This window comes from Ochotona curzoniae, unplaced genomic scaffold (genome assembly GCF_017591425.1).
Source record: "Ochotona curzoniae isolate NIBS_2020 unplaced genomic scaffold, NIBS_Ocur_1.0 scaffold_4701, whole genome shotgun sequence".
Classification (NCBI taxonomy): domain Eukaryota; kingdom Metazoa; phylum Chordata; class Mammalia; order Lagomorpha; family Ochotonidae; genus Ochotona; species Ochotona curzoniae.
Window position 1 is genome coordinate 73,949,543 of NW_024467122.1, and position 19,759 is coordinate 73,969,301.

Here is a 19,759-nt window from a genome sequence, read left to right on the forward strand (position 1 = left end):
TTTGTCCTATATTTGTTTCTCCCTCTTTCCCTCTTTTTCTGCCTTCTTTTATAATTAGTGGTTTTGGGCCCGGCGCCGTGGCCTAGTGGCTAAAGTCCTTGCCTTGAACGTGCCAGGATCCCATATGGACGCCAGTTCTAATCCCAGCAGCTCCACTTCCTATCTAACTCCTTGCTTGTGGCCTGGGAAAGCAGCAGAGGATGGACCAAAGCCTTGGGACCCTGCACCCGTGTGGGAAACCTGGAAGAGTATCTGGGCTCCTGGTTTCAAATCGGCGCAGCACCAGCCATTGTGGTCACTTGGGGAGTGAATCATCAGATGGAAGATCCTCCTCTCTGTCTCTCCTCTTCTCTGTATATCTGACTTTGTAATAAAAACAAATACAACTTTAAAAAAAAGAATTATTAGTTTAAGTGATTTTGTTTCATCTCGTTTGTTGCCTTATTATTTATGTATTTTCCTTATTTTAGGATATGAATGTATGTTTCAAAGCAGATATTAAACTGAGTTTTCCTGTTCACATAATGAAGATCAAGCCACCTAAGCCTCTTGCAGGTAAGTCATATTCTGTTAATATACTCTTTCCCTTTGCGATTGACTTTCCTGATTTTTCCTTCTTTGTCTTTCTCCATATTTCCCATTTCCCCCTGTTTAACTGCAGCAATACTTAAATTGTAAGCTTAGAAGAGGGACTTTTAAAAAACTTGTAAGTTCTAGGGTCTTGTAACAAAAATAAAATGTTAGCAGGGTGCAGTTAACTATACCCTTGTACCTGTGTTCATTCATTCATGAGTGTTTTCTAAGTGTCTACAATGCCCAAATACAAAGAGCTATCAGTCACATCCCCTGTGCTCTGGAAGCTGATGGTTTACCAGGGAAGGGTGTGAGGAAGTCATCGGAGTAGGATATGACAAGTTCAGCATTGGGGAACATGTTGGCCTTTGGAACACAGAGTAAGGAGGACCTGATCCTACCCAAGCAGTCAGCAAAGGCTTTAACGGAAGAGGCAACATTTAGGCAAGGTTTGAAAGAAGTGGGAGTGAAGTCAAGAGGAGTGAAGCTGCAGGAGGAAAGAGGGCGGCTGCTCTCTGCCAGGGCCTGTGGGCGGCTGGGCTAGGGGCAAGGCCTAGAAGAACATGGACACCTGGACATAGACCTGCAAGAGCCGGAGGCTGTCCGTGAGGGCTTCTGGCTCAGAAGCAAGGGCAGATCATGGGAAAAGCCAAATAGGGATCCAGGTGGTTTGGCTAATTCTAGGTCATTCTCAACCCAGGTACACCGTTTAAAAGCCCTCTGGAAGCTTTCGCAAAGATTGAGGATTGCCACGGGCTGGGCTCCGGGCAGAACCACTTCATCAAGGACAGTCAGTGGGAGCAGCAGTCAGAAATGTTTCACACATTCTACAGGAAGTTCCTGGACACAGAGGGGGAAGAGGAGCAGCCTCTCAGGTGAGCCCCCACACCCCCGTCCCTGACCAGGAAGCCAGGCAGCCCCAGATCTGCTCTTTTCCCAGCACCCGAGTTCATGCGTGATCTAAAAGCTCATTCTTGGACCCGGCATGATGACTCAGTGGCTAACTCCTTTCCTTGCAACTGCCAGAATCCTGTGTGGATGCTGACCCATGTCCTGGCTGCTCCACTTCCCATCCAGCTCCCTGCTTGTGGTCTGGGAAAACAGTAGAGGATAGCTCAAGTCCTTAGGCCCCTGAACCTGCCTTGGAGATATGGAAGAAGCTTCTGGCTCCTGGCTTTGGATTGGCATAGCTCCAGACATTGAGGCTAACTGGGGAGTGAACCAGCGGACAGAAGATCTCTCACTCTTTTTTTCGGTCTCTCCTTCTTTCTCTGTAACTTAAAAAAAAAAAGATTTATTTATTTATTATTGGAAGTCAGATTTACAGAGAGGAAGATCTTCCATCTGCTTCCTCCAGGTCTCCCATGTGGGTGCAGGGATTTGGACTATCCTCTACTGCTTTTCCAGGCCACAAGCAGGGAGCTGGATGGGAAGTGGAGCAGCCAGCATATGAACTGACACCCATATGGGATCCTGTCGCATACAAGATGAGGACTTTAGCTACTAGGCTACTGTACCAAGCCCTTCTCTGTAATGCTTCCAAATAGAATAAATAAATATATTTTTAAAAACGACAGAGCCACTCACACCCCTGTCTTTGCAGGGTCTTCTCTGGAGCTGCTGTGTGGGAAGAGCTCTCCTCACAGCTCTTGTTTCTCCAGGAAGTGATAACCCCTGTCTTGCTCTCCAGTGGGCTGAGACAGCTCACTTCCAGACACCACGGCCGGGGCTAAGCAGTGACCGCAGCTGCCAGTCCTGAAGTGAGCAGCATGGAGGGAGTGTGCACGTCAGTTATTCAAAATCTGTTAATTGTCCATTGTGGGAGAACTGTTAACCTGAAAAATTGGCAGACACCTCACATAATTTATTTTGTTTAAGATTTGTTTATTTTTATTTGAAAGGGAAAAAGAAGGAGAGAGAGAGAGAATCTTCCATCTGCTGATTCACTCTTCAAATGGCCACAAAGGTCAAAGCTGGGCTGATCTGAAGCCATGAACCAGGATCTAGGAGCTTCCTGGTCTCCCATGTGGGTGCAGGAGCCCAAACACTTGAACCATCTTCTGCTGGTTTCCTAGGCCATGAGCAGGGAGCTGGATTGGAAGTAGAACACTCGGGACTTGAACTAGTGCCTGTATAGGATGCCAGAGCTGAAAGCAGAGGCTTTAGCCTGCTACACCATGACTTTTTTTTTTTTTTTAAAGCACAGCACTGGTTGGGTTGCCCATCTGATGAGAACATTAGTGGTCTTTCCTAGGAGGCGGGGCCCTCTGGCCAGCCCGTCCTGGCTTGGGGGCACTGCTGGTTCTTCCACCCTGCCCACCCTGACATCTGAGGCCTACACGTCCCACCCAACTGGCCTGGAGCTCCAGGAGAGTCCTTACTAACTGCCCATTTCTGGGCTGAGCCCCATGTCTCAGCTTTGACTCTCATTCCTCTCTCTTTTCCTTCCCAGTCTGGCTACATTCCACTTCTTCCTTCCCAGCCCCATATTTGCTGTGCCCATGGAAGCCAAGAGCTCCTTTGCCTCAGGTAAATGAGTGTGCCAGGTGGGGTGAGGGGTTGCCTGGGTACTAAGCATAGAGACCTGCCCCTGGCATGCACACTTGCCTGCTGGGGAGGGACAGAGCCACAGCTTCTGGGTCTATTTGCATCTGTGGTCCGCCAGCATCAACATCCTGACCCATGGAGTCTGGTCCCGTCTTCAGGGAGAAACCTCCATAGAGGCTGGCATTGCAAACATGGACAGCCAAAAAGACATGAATTTTTTAGAAGACGTGGAGGCAGCCAGAGGGCACCTGCCCTCCTGCTGGTGCCCAGTCCTTCTTGGAAAGCTCACCCATCAGAACAAGCTGCTGTCTGCTGGAACAGGCCATGTCAGACTACAGAGCAGCTGCTTCCTGGACAACCCCCCCCCCGCATTTGTTACCTGACACCCACATCTTCCCTTTCCCCAGGAGTAGCCTGTGTCCTTGGCGTGCGCTGGACCGGAAGTCACAATTTCTTCCTCTACTCACTGAACAGAACTCTGAAGGATAAAACCGGTATTCTCCTGCTGAGGGGGCTCTCCCTGAGAGCATGGGGCTAACATGCCAGCATCACTGTAGGGGAGCAGAGCTATGCAGGCCCAAGCGGGGGCTCTGTGGCTGTGGCATGACCTCAGAGGTCTGTCACATTTCTGAAGGACAGCAGGTCTGATGGGGCCACAGCCCAGGATCAGGTCTGTGGAACTCCTTCAGTGGCAAGGAGAAAAAGCATGCTATCAACCTTGGTGCCCACCCTGTGGGTCTGTAAGCTGTGCAAGGTCAGGGCAGCTGCTTTATGCCCTAACCCCCGGCTCTCATCTGGAGGAACAACCTGGTCAAGCACTCCTGTTGCCTGTGTGCTGTGACTAGCTAAACCGAGAGCATCTCTGACTGGCTCAGTGAACAGCACTGAGCAGGTTGTAATTTTACAGACTCATGGAGTGGGTGGCATGGGCAGGCTCCCTCCAAGGCTACCCTAGGCTGCACACTTGGGTTTGGTTTAAACTTCAAAAGTGACACGGGGGTCACCAGGGATTAGCTCTTTTCCTTCCACCCATCCACAGCAGCCTCCTCCTTTCTAGTTTCTACTCTGTACTGGCTGGCTGTGTGGCTTGGGGAAAAAAAAAAAATCATTTACTTCCCTCCCCAGGAGCCCATGGGAGCAAACTGGCAGGACCTCCTTCCTGGATCCCTTATGAGTTCTGTCAAGTGCCTGGCAAAGCTTCCGGCACCCAGGAAGTCCTGGTTAATACTGGCACAGGTGCAGTGCGACCTACCTGTGCCTTCCTTCCCAGGGGAGGAGCTAAGATTATGCAAAGTAGGTGGTGGTGCAGCCAGGCAGGAGCAGAGCCCCTGCACAGGCTACTAGGAGTTGGGGAGACATGCTGAGCAGATGTCTGGGGGTCAGGGCAGGCCTGGTGAGTGTGTCTTCCTCCTAGACCATGAGGGCGTGTGGCCCTGCGCTGCCCCCATCACAGTCTCCCAGCTCAGCTGCTCCTCCTCCTACCTGGTGCTGGCCTGCGAGGATGGCGTGCTCTCACTGTGGGACCTGGCGGTAGGTAAGCTCTCCCCAACACCCCCCACCAACTCCCCATGCCCCTGCCAGCCTCTACCTCACTGCTGGCTGGTCATGAACTCCAGAATTTCTGCCAGCCTCATTCCTCTGTGTTCTTAGAGCCACCCTGGGGAGTTTGTCCTGTGTTCCCTAATTTCTCTCCCTTTTCCCTCCTTCCTTCCCTCCTTCCAACCTATCAGTATGCATTGGCCACCATATCCCAGCAGTTCCCCTTGCCCATGCATTCACTAAGTACGTGTTGTGTGTCTGGTCCCCAGCTAGGTCCTGGAAGGGTGAATAGTGCCATTACACTCACGTGTAGTGCTGAGGCGTCCTCTGGTCTCCCTGCAGCTGCTCCTCCAAGCCTCCACACTCTAAAAGTAGGCAGTTTTAACCCGCTATGCCACTTCCACTGCAGCTGGCAGCAACTGAGAGACCAGGTGGGCGGCACCCTGGTGGGGTCCCCCGGACTCAGCCTGACAGGTGCAGAAATCAGTGGTGTGTTTAGAAAGGAAATCACAGACCTTAGCAGTTTGCCGTTTGAGACAAGTAGAAGTGGCCGCCTTCCCTGGACTCCTTCCCAGGGAGCAGACCAGAGATTATGGTTCTCAGGGAGTACCCTGCCAGGCACATAGGTGCCTGTGGCACCTGGCCTTATGTCATTGGAGGCCTCTGCAATCATCACTAAGTGGAAGCCAGGATGCACACAGCCTCAGCATCTCTGCCGTGGCCAGGGCCAGCAGAATGGCCACAGCTCCCCAAGCCCTCGACAACACCTCTCCTTACTTTCTGGGACCCTGGGACCCTCCTGCCTGGCCACACATGCCCTTGCCTTCAGGGTCAGTTGCAGTTCAGTGCTTGGCTGACCTGGCCCTTGGCTGTGGCCCTGACTCTCCCATCTCCAGCTCCACTCCACTCGCAGCAGGTTCCCCATGTGGGGTTCCTCCTGGCTGCTTCCGCTCTGCTGGTCAGCTTGCTGCCCACAGGCCCCTCCCCAACCCCTTTCTGACCTGCTCATGTGGTCGCTTCCTCCAGGATTCTCCTTTGGGGTCGTTGCTCTTCCTGAGGGATCTATCTGCGAAAGCGTGTATTTCCTCAAGTACTTCCTGGTCCACGAAGGACAGAACGTGTACCCCAAGACTCCGGTGAAGTCCCAAATGTCATGTGTGGTGCTGTGCACAGACGCGTCCCTCTACCTGGTGTCCGCCAAAGGGACCCAAGGACCCACCGTCCGCGTGCTCGTCGAGAGGTGGGTGACTTGGTGGCAGCAGGCAGTCAGGATGTGCTGGGACAGCTGGCTGCTCTGGCCTGGTCACCCTCACTGCCCACCTCCCCTCACAAGCACCTGAAGATCGCCAACTTCATCGATTGGGCCAGATCTTTCTAGCGACTGTGTGATGCTCCAGTGACGTCTTGTACATCCGGGATGACTGAGAAGAGCCTCATTCCTGCAGCAGTACCTTCTCCTCCATTTCCCCCAAGGACAGCACTTTCTTTTGTAAAAATGTTTAAAGATTCTATGCATGCATAGGGAATTCAAGAAGTTGGTTAATAATTATTTGTCCTTTGCAGCCATTTGGAGATTTAGCCAGCAGATGGAAGATCAATGTCTTTATCTCCCTCTCACTTTCTATAACTCTGCCAAAAAAAAAAAAAACTTAAAAATATTCTCCATCTTGCTTATCAGTGCTGTTTATTCTGTAACTTGCTTTGCAACATGTGAGTCAGGCTGTTGATTCCTGTAGCTCCAGCTTCTGTTCCCTTTGCTGTGTTGTGTTTATTTGTGCAGTTCTCCACAGTTGCTGGTAGCTGTCCCATCAAGGGATTTCTAGTAGGCAAACTCAGAAGTTTCCCCAGGGTATGGGAAGAGGCACAGAACTTCTGGAAAACTCCGTGAGGTTGGAAGATCTCTGTGCTTTGTGTCTTGCAGGCCTGAAAAGCACCTGGATGAAGCAATCTGTGCTGTGGCCCCGGTCCGAGCCCTGCCTGGCATGGTAGGTGCCGTGGGCCTCTCATGTACTTCTGTGCAAGGGATCACCTTTGCTGTAACACTTCCATGTCCAGTTAGCTTTGAGGTGGACAGATGTAAAAAAGCAAGTCCCAGCCTTCTTCGTGGAGCTTACGGTTCCCTTGAGAAGTCTCCAGCAGCTGCTCTACAATGTGGGAACAGCTGAGATGCTGGTTAGCAATCTATGTGTGGAGCAGAGAGGAACTGCCGACTCTCCCTGCAGACGATGGAGAGGCAGGGAGCAGGTGGCAGCCGAACGGAACACTGTGGGTGCAGCGACAGGCTGGGGACAGGAGGCCCGGGGTCGCTTGGACAGGACTGGGTGCAAGGACAGATGCCTTCTGCTCCTGCTGGGGCTTGAAGCCGAGGGTGCAGTGAGGCACACATGGGTGGCAACCTCCTCCATTCCCCCCGAGAAGGGCTGGAGAGTGGAGACTGCCTCGCAGCCCAGCCTACCGTCCTCCTGGTTCACAGATGTGATTCCTTCATCCCTACCAAGCTTGCTGATGAGCAGATCACAGCCCTGGAGAGAAACGCTCAGGATCCTGGGAGAGGGGATCGCAAAACCCTGCCTCCCACCCCCAGTGAACGGCTCTGAGAGAATCTGGTGCTGAAGCCAGGTTTCCAGCGCACTCCCAGGGCGTAACTCCCACCATTCACCTGGGGAGGAGCACTCGCCAGGAGGGACACCCAGGAGAGGTGGGGAGGTGGAGGAGAGCGAGGCCCTGCAGCCTGTGCTGGAGACCACCCAGCCCCCTGAGAGCCCTTGCACCTCACCTGTAGACAGCAGCGAGGGTGCATAGGCCCCTGGAGGAGGCTGGAGGCGGAAGCAGGCTTTCCAAGGACCCGTGGATGGTCCAGAGGAAGAATTCAGGCTGGAGGCCCCTCTGGGAGCCAGGAGCTGGGGGGAAGCTGTGGGATTGAGCAAGATGCCCTGGGCAGGGTGGGGTGGGAGGCCAGGCATTGGGAGCAGCAGGAGGCGCTGGGCAGGGAGCACCTCAGCAGAGGTGCTAGGGAGAACCAGAAAATAAAGAAAAAGAAAGCTAAAGGGGAAGCAATGCAGGGGAGGGGGCGTGAGGTGCAGGGTGTTGGCACCTGTCGCTGCAGCTCCCACATCAACTCTGGCGGGGTGGGGTCAACCAGAGCCAGTGGGGTGCCATCTGTACCTCACTGGGTGTCCTGCACCCCTGTCTTCCTGGAGGTCGAGTCTGGCGCCATCCCTGCTTTGCATGGCTCTCCCTCCAGGTGCTCATCTTCACCAGGAATGGCTCCATGTCCCTTATGAACGTGGCCAAACCCGAGATCATCTGTGCCTTTGCCCTGCCCAGACCCCCTCACGTGACGGGGCCCTGGAAGCCCATGTTTCTCGTGTCTCTACAGCTTCCGTTTTTCCTGCTGCAAGGTACACAAGGGCCCAGACCCGAGGCTGCCACCATTCCCCGCCCGCCCACCCCTGCCCGACTTCTCCAGCCCCACACAGAATGACCCCCATCCTGCCCCTCCCCACTCTGGCTCCCCTCCAGGTCAAAACATACACCATGGTGACTTGCAGAAATATCAACAAAGTCTCCCCTCTGGGCTCCTTCTGCCCCCTCCCAGCTCAGCCTGGGTCCCCTCTGGGGGAGCAGCTGCCTCACAGGTTGTGTGCTGTGCTGGTTTCACTGCAGGAGACTGTTCGGATGTAACAAAGTCCAAATCCGTAGAGGAGGCGGGGGACACCCGAAATTCTGTATTCTACTTCAACTTTGAGGCTTACCCACTCCTGGAAAATCTTTCCAAAACTTCCATCACCCCTCCAGAGGATCTGAGCGAGACCTTGGCCTTTCCCGAGGCGCTGCCACTGGAGCGCAGGTGTGAGCTGCTGCTGCGGAAGAGGTAAAAGCGGTCGGCCGCGGGAGGGCGCCACCTGCCCCAGCCCAGGAGCCGCACTTGAGGGACTGGCCGTTGGGCGGGTAGCCACAGGCCCCCAGTTCCGGCTGGTGGAAAAGATGGCATCTTCCTGTCCAGAACAACTTTTCAATTGTCAAAACGATTTGCATTTAGGCATATATTTATTTGATTGACAGGAGAGAGTTCCCCTCCCCTGGTTCACTCCCCAGATGTCCATGACAGCCGCGGAAGGGACAGGCAGAAGCCTTGGAGCCCAGGACTCAATCCAGGTCCCTGCCCACACCTCACCTTAGCAGGAGGGTGGGTTCAGGGGTGCAGCTGGGACTCACACCCGGGTACCTGGGCCTTGGATATCCTAATGGGGGTGTTGGTCTCCAGACCAAACCGTTCGATCCATTTTAAGTCCATCTTTGTGGATGGCTCCCACGATGATCCAGTGCACGCTTGGGCTGGAATGGGGTGCGGGGAGCCCTGGATCCTTGTCCCACACCCGCCGCTATAGAGCAGGATGACTGTGGCAAGTGTCCTTGTGTCCTGTTATCTCTGAGTCACTGTCATGCCCACTCCTTTCTCTAGCCCCGTCCCCTGGTGAAGCAAAGGGGAATGGTTAGAGCTTCTGGTTTGAATTCTCTTGCACGTGACCTCTCAGGGATCAGCTTGCTCACTCATTCCAAAGCATCACTGCAGTGGACTGAGTGCCTGGGAGGACGTGCTAGTACCCTCAGAATGTCCGTGCTTTGTGACGGGAGGTGGCCGTCTGGATGCTGCTGTGTGCCCTGCTTGCAACCAAAATATCACCACCAGGTGGCATCACGGGCACCTCTCTGCTGTCCATCTCCACCCGTGTTACCTGCTCCCACCGTGTCCCTGCTGTGTTGCGTGGGTCGGTTGCATGGCTCTCAGTATCTCACAGAAGCATGCCCACTCCTCGGGACAGGACGATAGCCCCCAGGGAGAGTAAACACGGAGCTGAGGTTGGTGGGTGTAAGCCCTTCCTCAGGGGGCAAGCTCCACCTACTGCCCCCTGGCTGGAGAGGTCCTGGAAGGTAAAGGACTGACAGCGTCCTGCCTGGGAACCAGAGAAAGCCTGGGCACTCATGTGGTCCGGCCCTGCCAGAGCGCCTGCAAGCAGGACTTGAAAGTTCGTAAGTCTGCAACAAGCTATGTTTTAAGTTAATCATTTTGTGTGGTCCGCAGATAATGTTAATAAGACTCAAGTGGCTATGGGCAGATAAAGGTTCCCCAGCCCCAGTGGGCAGCGTGCCATGGTGCCCACACTTACTTCCAAGTGGCTCAGAAGACCATGCAGACACCCAGCTAGAGGGCTACAGGCTGCCAAGAGGCTGAGGGGGAGTACAGTGCTGTTTTCTGGGTTTGAACATTTTCAAAATAGAAAGTTGAGAAGTGGTTATAAGACATTGAACATATGGTCCTGATCTGAGTTCATGAAAGTATGTACACCAGTAGTAACACTGGTTCTGCCCAGAGGATGGAAGGAGAGGCTGTTTTCTGCGTGTTCTCCCTGTTTGCAACTTTTCTACAGCGTGCGGGAGGAGGGAGAGGGCAGGTGCTAGTGTAGAGGTGAGGCCGGGGAGTCCCGCGTCCTGTACCGGAGTACTTGTTCCCAATCCAGCTCCCTGCTCATGGGCAGCCTGGGAGGCAGTAGTGATGGCTCCCGTGCTGGGTCCCTGGCACCCACATGGGGACCAGGTGTTCTTGGCTTCTGGCTTTGCACTAGGCCAGACCCTGCTGCTGTGGACATTTAGCCAATGAAGCAGTGGATGGAATCTCTCTCTCTCTCTCTCTCTCTCTCTCTCTCACACACTCCTTTTTAAATGAATGGAATTAAATCAGTAAACCTTTCCAACGGGTGGAAATGTCAACCCTCCGTGCTGTTGGGTCATGGCTGTGAGCAGTTCTGGGGAAGCCTTGGCCTGCAGCTTCCTGGAGCTCCTGATGGAAGCCCGAGACCTTCTTTGTTGAACTAGCTTTCACTTCTGTCCACTCTGGCCTGGAAAGCCTCGCCTCAGCCCTGGGCCAGCAGGCTGCTTTGCTGGGATGCACCATGGCCAACACCTGGCCGCAGGCTTACCCTCACCCAAGGCGACTGAGCCAGGAGGCAAGCTCCTAACTCTTTAGCCCATAGCTTACTCTTCAAACATAGAAGCACCACATCGGAATAATGGTCTCTCATTGAGAAAGGTGTTTGTTGTTTGTGAGTTCTATAAGAACTTGCACACACTTGGGAAAACAGGAAAACACAAAAATGAAAATGTACATAAGCCAGCTAGAAATTGTCAGCCCTGCCATTAACATGAGGGGCCTTCAGAAAGCACATGGAAAGTGAATTTTTAAAGAGTACTTGTTTTTACTTTATTTGAAAGAAGAAAGAGATGTTCCATTTACTGGTTCTTGCACACACACACACACACACACACACACACCACCACCAATGTTCACAGCAGCCAGGGCTGGGTCAGAATTTCCACCCAGGTCTCCCACTCTGCTATCAGACCACCGGGTCTAACCTGATGCCTGGACCCCCACACCAAACACTCACCCTCACGTTCACTTTGTAGAATATGGCTTTGGGTCACTGCAAAGTATTAATGGAATAATTTCTTTTTCATTTTTGAGAAAACTCCATTTACAAATATGCTATTTGTGCCAACTCACTTGTTTCTCTGTGGAACCCTGAGGGATGGGCAAGAACATCTCCCAGTTTGGGACATGGATCCTTTGCCGTGTTTGTCTCCCTCCCAGCTTTGTCCTGGATCCCAGCGCCAGCCCCTGCCTGGGAAGGGTGGGGTGTAGAGAGCTGGCCCCCAACCCCCGCAGGAGCCTCTGCTAGTCAACCCAACTGACCCGATGCATAGGGCAGGCTAGGGGCTGAATGAGCCGGGGAGGTATTGTGGGGTAGCTCTGGGGAGTGAGGAGTGGCCCACAGTGGTGGTGGGTGCTGGCCAGGTTCCTGGTTGCCTTAGGTTGGCCCTGAGGGCACATCTGCTTGGCCTTGAGCATGAGACTCCAGTCCCATGCCTGTGGCACCTCCTGGGATGACCGGGGGCTCTGCCGTTCTGCCTGCTCTACTGGCAGTGACCAGGCCTCCCCAGAGGGACCCCCAGCAATGGAAACACCCCCAGTTGCTGTATTTTGAGAGGGCATTGGGGCCCTGTCCACCCACAGCCCAGTCCTCATGGCCATCTGGCCATCCGGAGGCAGGGTGTCCCAAGGGACCTGCTCCCCGTTGAGTTCTTTCCCCCTGTTTACTTCTTGTATCCAAAATAGTGTCCTTGGCTTCCAAACTGGGTGAAACTGCAAGGCAGTGGCAATGGATGGAAGGTTACCAGCCAGGGTGGCCAGGCGCCTGCTGTAGGCCACTGCTCTGCACCCGGCCTCCTGGGCACCGCTCCCAGCACCCCAAGGCCTCGTTGGCCTTGTGGGCTCTGGCCAGCCAGACCTCTCATCATGACAAGGCAGAACATTCATGACACCAAGGGACACAGGCTCCTTCTCCACGTTCCCTGTGGAATGGGACGCCCCCACCCACCAGACGGGCTTCTGCGCCCACCCTGTGTGACACCAGCTGACATTTTAATGAAGTTCTGGGGTGACATTCTGACTCCCTTGAGTCCATCCCTGGGCCCCCAAATGTGGGCCTGTCCAGATCCCTTTGCCTCTTGCAGCATTGCCTTCTCCTGAACCACCTAGAGCTTGGACGGCCACAGGTATGCACAGGGCTAGGCTGTTAGCCTGCAGCGGCCTCACACCCAGTCCACTTCACGCCCAGTCCACTTCACACCCAGTCCACTTCACGCCCAGTCCACCTGGCACCCAATTCTTCTGGATGGTGTGCACTCCCAGAGTATCAGGGAGCAGTCCCAGGGCCCCCTGTGTCCCGGCTACTAATGGGGAGCTCCCAGGGCCCCCTGTGCTCGAAACTGACAAGAAGGCATTTTGGATACTCAGTGGGCTTCCCGGCAGGGCCAGCTGCCCATGAACGGGGCACTGTCCCCTTCTCCCTCAATGCTGCACCCCCAGGGGTGGCTGGCCCCAAGTGGGGCTGCCTTTTGCACATGGCAGCCGTCGCCTACCACCTCTGTCCTGGCTGGCAGTGGCACCCTGGGCTCCAACTGCCCTCTCCCCTGGCAGGTGCCTCCATCCGCCAGCTTGTGCTCCCTGGAGGCCAATGTCAGCTTTGTTCCCATGTCAGCAAACGGGCAAGCAGGCGCCATCCCGGGAGCCTCGCTGCACATTTCACCCTGTGTTCTCAGGCAGCCACTCCCCCACCCACCGTTCATGCTGTCTGGATGCATTTTCCCTAATGTTCCCATAGGCAGGCTCTGAGCAGGCTCCAGCCATGCTCTGTGAGTGAGAAAGCGTGAGTGTACTCCTCTCCTGACGTGGCCCCTGTATGAAGTAGGCGCAGTGCTCCTGCAGGTATGAAGCCACGTGGGAATTACCTGGTCCCTCCACAAGTTGCACTTGCAGCTCAGAATCTGTGTTCTCACGGCACACACACATACCCTTTTTTAGGTCCTGAATGCTACAAAAGCATCCCAGGAAAGGCAGGGTTTTTTGATTGACAAGTAGGAAGGCTGAATTAAATAGTAAGTTAGTGAAGACTTCCAGCTCAGTAGGCCAGCCCACTGCCCACCACTCCACAGCAGTACTGACACTCCTGTTTCATAAGAAAGGGGTTGGGCAGATTCTCAATCTGTGGGGAACTTGGGGCTCCCCAAAATCAGGGCGTGGTTAGCTCCAGTGCCCAAGTGCAGGCAGCAAGTTCAAAGCCAAATGGGGGCAAAGATGGACCTGGTGGGTGAGGGATCTGGCTCCCATCGTGAAGTGCCTGGGTCCCACGGCCAGCTCCTGGTGACGTCAACCGTGGCAGGCGGTTGTAAAGAGTGCAGTGATGGGGTCGCTGCCACCCATGGGAGAGACCAGCTCCCGGCCAGGGGCCCTCATGGGTATCTTAGGAAAGAACTGCCAGATAAGAGTGCCTCCGCTCATTCTCTGCCTCTCTCATGCACTCGCTCGCAACTCTGCTCTTTCCCACTTCTTAAATCATATTTTTAAAGGCCAGCTCTAAATCTGTCTGAAACTGGTTGCACCGGCCTCCAGACTCCAGGTTAAGTAGCCAGACCAGCGCTGTGCCCCATTCTATGTTCTTCCCTGATGACTGCTTGTTTACCTAAAAGGCGGTGTGAAGTGTGGGGTGCTTCCTTGTCAGTGTTCCGGGAGGAGCCTCATCACATCGAGGTGCAGGCTGACACCAGAAGCTGACTCTTGCGCCCCCTGGTGGCGTGACTGCGCAAGTCAGGGTAAGGCTCTGTGCAGGACACTGAAGCATCGTGCGCAAAGCCACTGCTTTGGTCTTTGAGACTTTGTCCTGGTCCTGATTATTCGGCTGCCTCCCACACGGCCACCTGCTAAGCAGGGCTCCCATCCCAGCAGCCTCACTGCTGCTTACTAACCTGCAACAGCCTTTACTGGGCATCTGCCCGGTGCTCCGTGACCATCCTCTCGTCTCCTGCTACCGTCATCATCGCCACTGGATGGTTAGAAAGCAGATGCCAAATCACCCAAAACTTATATTTTGCAAAAATCTCACTGAGATGTGGTCAGAAAAGCAGACCTCCACAGCGTACCTCTTTGCGACTCCACATGGTGTCCTCCGCATCCAACCATGCCACACTAAGCCATCAGGGTTTCCTGTGCCAGGACCCGCTATGCTCCCTGGCATGCGACTAGCACACTTTGCTTGCACAGACTTTAAGGTCCTCAGTTCACTCTCACCCCGCCCCGCGGCTCCTTCAGTGAAAGCTGGCCATGTGCCTGCTCTGGCCCGGCCTGGCCTGCACATGCAGGCAGGACCGTGCCCTGCACTGGGAGCCTGCGTGCTGGGGGCCGGGAGGTACGGCGGGTGCCTCATGCCTGGCTCTGTGGCCTCAGCTTCCAGATGCTGGAGAAGAAACCGAAGCAGATCCAGGAGCATGAGCACTGGAGCCAGCTACGGAGGTACTCCTTGCTTCTGCAGCGGGAGAACCGGAAGTGACCGGGACCATGAGAGACCCTGTGAGGAACAGCCACAGCTCAAGCCACTCGCAGAACCAGAGGAGGGGAAGGTCGCACTCGGGGCCCTTGCTGAACAGATACGTCAGCTAAATAAACGGCGGCTTTGCTTGCCAACTCTAGCGTTGCTGTGGTGTGTACCCATCATGCCCCTTGTCCAGGTTCTAGCAGGACCCATCTAGTGGTTTCTTAAAAATAATGATAATAGGGCCTGGTGCTGTAGCCTAGTGGCTAAAGTCCTTGCCTTGGACATGCTAGGATCCTGTTTGGATGCCAATTCGTATCCCAGCTGCTCCACTTCCCATTTAGATCCCTGCACCTGCGTGGGAGACCCAGAAAAAGCTGCTGGCTTCAGATTGGCTCAGCCCTGACCATTGCAGGTACTTGGAGAGTGAATCAGCAGATGAAAGATCTTTCTCTCTGCTCTCCTTCTCTCGGTAAATTTGCTTTTCCAATAAAAATAAATGAATCTTTTTTTAAAAAAAATGATAATAGTAACTTTTTTTTTTTTAATTTGAAAAGCAGACACAAAGAGAAAAATCTTACCTAAAAGGCCACAATGTTGGGGGGCAGGTCAGGCCAAAGTCAGGGCCCTGGGATTCCATCCAGATCGTCCACATGGGTGCAGGGACCCAAGGGCTTAGACCATCGTTTACTACTTTCCTCGATGTATCAGCAGGGACTCAGAAAATGCAGCTGCTGGCATTCTCACATGATGTGGGTGTGACAGACAGCAGCACAACCCACTGTGCCACAACGCCAGCCCTCCTCCAGTTAACAGTTTCAATCTTGGGGGACCATTCATGTCATGGACTTAGGAGAGCCCCTTTCCTGCTTCTTAGTGAGCCACACTCCTGGCTCGCTGCCTGGGCTGTCTCCTCACTCTTCCCTGCTCCATGTTGGCTTCCTGGAAGAGCTTCCCTGAGCCGGGCTTCCAGGTGAGGCCTGGGGCTGAGGATGCGGGCTTGGTTAGTGGCCGAGGTGGGCCACCTCCCCCCCTGGGTCACCTTCACACTCTTCCTCGTGGACATGACGCCTCTCTATGGCATCAATGCTGACTCACTGAAAATGCCCCAAGTGAATTTTTTTTTGTCAGGCAAAAAAACAAGCTCACTGCTGCTACCTAACTCCATGTCAGAACCACCTTCTGCAGGCAGCGGATGTGGTGGGTCAGAGAGATGAGCCTTGTAGTAATAACACCAGAGACTTCCTCCTGGCTGCTGCCCCTGCCAGCCTGGCCCTGTGTGCTGGCCACTGGCTGCTCCTACAGCATAGGCCCCTTTCTCGGCAGTTCAGTGTGCTGCTCACAGCCCCAAACCTCAGCCAGCAGCCAGCAGCCAGCAGCCAGGGACTGACAGAGTGACAGGGCCACCTGGAGTAAGGTGTCCATGTCTTTCCTGGCAGCGCTGGCCTGGGGACTCAAAGTCCTTGCTGCCTCTGCACGTCCCTGTGAGCCAGAGCTCAGCAGAGGCACGAGAGGCCCACATGGGGCGCTGCCAAGGTCCCCCCTCCAGATGAGACGGCCAAGTCAGTGGTCCCTGCACCTGCCCCAGGGCGATAGAGCCACTGGGACGGTGAGGACCAGTGGGGCCCAATGAGTGGCCAGGTATAAGACTTAAGAAGACACAGTTCCCAGGGCTGTGCAAACGTAGGGGCCCACGCTTGGGGGTGCAGACAGAGCACCCGAATCTGAGCCTTAGAATCGGGATGGGGGCCGGGGAGGGGGCAACCATGTGCAGCCAGAGGACAGCAGTTACTCACCTGCTGGAAGTCCACCCAACTCCCCAGCTCTGCTACCATAGACAACTGTGGCCCCCTCTTTCCCTGATCCCTTCAATTCTTGAAAAAGCAGCAATGAACTTTAGCAGCCTCATTTGCATCAGCATCTGCAGTGACTCCAGCACAGCTATTCCAGTATGACACTCGCATGGTGTCACCTCCCAGCCACCTGCCCCCCCACACACACACTTCCCAGGACTCTGCTCAAGACCTGGTGGTCCCCACCCCTTAGCCAGGCACCTGCTTTGGGACAAATCCCTCAACCCGTCAGTAAGATGGGTCTTACAGCACATAGCCACCCCACTTGCAAGGACTTGGAAATAGATGGCAAAGGCAGAGCCTTAGGCACCCAGCTGAGAAAACCAAGACTGCCAGCGCCCTGCTCTGAAGAACAGGACGTGGAGGCTGTGGGGAGCACAGGGTGGGCAGGACCCATGGGACCCCTCCTTGGCCCTCGGGTTGAACCTGAGCCACGCCAGACTCTTGCCCCAACCAAGCCCTTTGCGAGCACCCTCACCCTTCAGCTGGCTGCTCCTTTGCTGCTGCCGGGCTGGAATCACAGAGCTGTGGCCGGTTGCCCTGGTTCTGCAGAGAGCTGACGCCGGGCTGTGACAGGCACCACCCCGTGGCTGCCGCTGGGCGTGTAGGCTGGCGTCTCGTTCAGTCGCTTCTCCCTTAGCCTTCCAAGGGAGGCTCCTCCAACCCTGACACCATGGCGAGTTCCTGTCACTGTCGCTGTCATAGGAAGGGGGTGGGGCTGCTGGAGCAGTGGGAGGCGTTCCCAAGCCTGGGTCGCCTCCGCTATTAGCAGGACCCCGTTAATAAGAATTCACACCCAGGTGCTAATAAACAGTGGGCGCCTGGCAGGGAGAAGGTCAGGCCAATGAATCCCTCTTATCTGTGAAAAGACTTGCCAATAACGTTAATTCCCATCCTACAAGCTCCACCTTTGCCATGCAAATAGACTTTCCTAGCTGGGTAGCTCCAGGAGGATACTCCCCCCAAGTTAGGGCTCTGGGGTGGGTGAGGGAGAACCGTGATATGGAAGGAAGTGTGGGGGTGGAGAGAGGGTACCCAGGAGGTGTGAGGGCCCCCAGCCCCACAGGGCTTAGCTTAACCCATTCCCTGTAGCAGCCAGGGTGTGCCCTGCTGGGGTCCCAGTCTGCAGGAGCAAGGTCCTGGCGCTCCTGAGGGGACGGTGTGTAAGTGGGTCAACAGAGAGGGAGGGCCTGGGATGTGCTGGATGTGGCCAGCCACCAGCCACTAGCCACATGGGGTGAATGGTCCAAACAGGAGATTGGGCAGGAAGCGATGCTCCTGAAGGAGGGGGATGGGGCTCTTTAGGGGGGCTGACAGAGACGCTATGAAGTAAGCAGCCATGGTACCCCCACTCCCCAATGGTGCCTCTGAGAGGGTGACAAACACCAAAGCCTGCAGGGAACAGCCTGCAGGTCAGCCAGTGGGTCCTGGGCTCTCCCTGGCCAGGCCTGGGCTCCCTGAGGTTACTCATGTCCCTGGGCCACACGGGAAGAGACCAGGAAGCTGGACCACAAGGGACAGAGGGCTCTGGGCCCTTTGGAGCTGGTGCCCGTTAGCAGGGGAGCCAGCAGAAACCCAAGGCAGGAATTCCCTGCAACCTGAGCACAGTGTAAGGACCCAGATGCCGCTTTGGGCGCATCCAGCGCCCCACCAGGCTGCCTCCAACTGCTGTCGCCCAGCAGGCCGCCCACACACCCCTTCCTCCTGGCTGGCGGTTGCTCAGAGGCTCCCAGCCAGGCTGCAGGCAAACCAGGCCCATGTGCTCCGGGTTGTGCACAGTGCACCCCCTGAGTCCTTTCATCACCGAGGGAGGGGTTGGACAGGGCCATCCGGTAGGGGACAGGCCTACCGGGGACAGCTCCGTGGCCGCCTGTGCCAAAGGCTCCATGGTGCCCTCTTCCCAGTGTGAAGGCCGGCTTCAAAGGCGCTCAGGCCTACAGCGCCACTGGCGCTCACAGCCCAGAGGCCAGGTGTCCGCTATCCGTGGGCTCCTCAGGCCGGGGGGTGCCCATCCAGAGGCATCAGCATCCAGGTCTCTAGCAAGGCCAGCACGTTGCCGGGGAAGAGCTGCCAGGAGAGGGGACAGATCTGCACACAGCGCGGGTGCAGGACCCTCAGAAGATCTCCACTGACGGGGCGAGGGGCCCTGCATGGCCTCCCCGTTCTTCACACATTGCATCCTTCCGAGAGCTAGTACGAGCCAAGTGGTTTACAGCAGGGACTAACCCTGGGCGAGCGCCTCAGCTCCATCGCCTGCCCCTCAGGACATGCCACATCCAAAGCACAGCAGGCACCGGCTGGTGGTGCGTCTCTGGCCTGGCACAGCCCCTAAGACAGGCTCCCAGCTGCTCCCACGCGGGGTCCAGCCGCGCCCCCGCCGGGCCTGAACGCCAACCTGTGGGCCGCGCGGGCCGGCAAGACAGCTGCCCTGTGGCCAGCGGATGAAGGGTGAAGCAGTAGCAGCCGCAGCCAGAGGGCGGCGGCTGAACCAGGCTCCAGGCACTGCGAGGACCCAGGACTGGCAGAGTGCCGGGCACCGGGCGGCCATAGCGTTGAAGGCAAAGGCTCCTCTCAGGGGGCTGCAGCCTGTTTATGCGGAGCCCGAGGTGTGAAGTGGCCTCTTCCAGGCGACCTCCGCCTCAGCACTTCAAAGCAGGCTGAGGCCGGCTGACTCTTTGAACCCAAGTGCGTGGGGGCTGAGGCGCCCACCTGGCCTCCCCCAACCCTCCCGTGGTGCAGGCCCACGAAACGCCATCTCCTGTAACAAGGACACAGGCTCCTCTTCCGGCCAAGGACAGCTGCTTCAGATGATCAAGCGGGAGCCCACGGCTCCTCCGAGGAAGCCCTCCTAAACTGGCCAGGTCACTGGCAGGGGGCACCCCTAGCCTGGCAGGATGGGCACTAGGGCCCTTTGGCACAATTGCCACCAACTGAGCTCTAAGACGCTACGATGTCTTCCCATTTTGAAACAAGCTAACAGGTTTTTGCCAAATGAAAGCATAAGGTAGCCAGAGAAAAAACTTTGGGCAGAATTCCAAGGGATCGTTGACAATTCTCCACAAAAGGGAACTTAAAGAGTAACTTTCTAAGCTTCATAAAGCTCAGGAAGAGAGGCCTGAGCCTTAGCCTTGGCACAGCAGGTTCAACCTGTGCCTGTGGCCAGCAGCCCATGTGGACGTTAGTTCATGTGCCAGCTGCTCTGCTTCCCATCCAGCTCCCTGCTTGTGGTCTGGGAAAGCGGTAGAGGACGGCCCAAGGCCTTGGGACCACACACCTGAGTGGGAGACCCTGAAGCAGTTCCTGGCTCCTAGCTTTGAA

General features: G+C 55.6%; 1 protein-coding gene across 1 annotated transcript in view; it reads left to right on the forward strand.

The window, feature by feature from the left end:
• Positions 1 to 14,606, forward strand: part of WDR93 (WD repeat domain 93) — a 32,427-nt gene extending 17,821 nt beyond the window's left edge. Inside the window, exons 7-16 of the mRNA XM_040968463.1 lie at positions 471 to 555; positions 1,274 to 1,448; positions 3,026 to 3,102; positions 3,528 to 3,614; positions 4,535 to 4,654; positions 5,686 to 5,899; positions 6,581 to 6,644; positions 7,904 to 8,060; positions 8,326 to 8,533; positions 14,504 to 14,606. Coding sequence (XP_040824397.1) covers positions 471 to 555; positions 1,274 to 1,448; positions 3,026 to 3,102; positions 3,528 to 3,614; positions 4,535 to 4,654; positions 5,686 to 5,899; positions 6,581 to 6,644; positions 7,904 to 8,060; positions 8,326 to 8,533; positions 14,504 to 14,606 — 1,290 coding nt within the window. The remainder of the gene's footprint in view (positions 1 to 470; positions 556 to 1,273; positions 1,449 to 3,025; positions 3,103 to 3,527; positions 3,615 to 4,534; positions 4,655 to 5,685; positions 5,900 to 6,580; positions 6,645 to 7,903; positions 8,061 to 8,325; positions 8,534 to 14,503) is intronic.
• Positions 14,607 to 19,759: the final 5,153 nt, after the last annotated feature.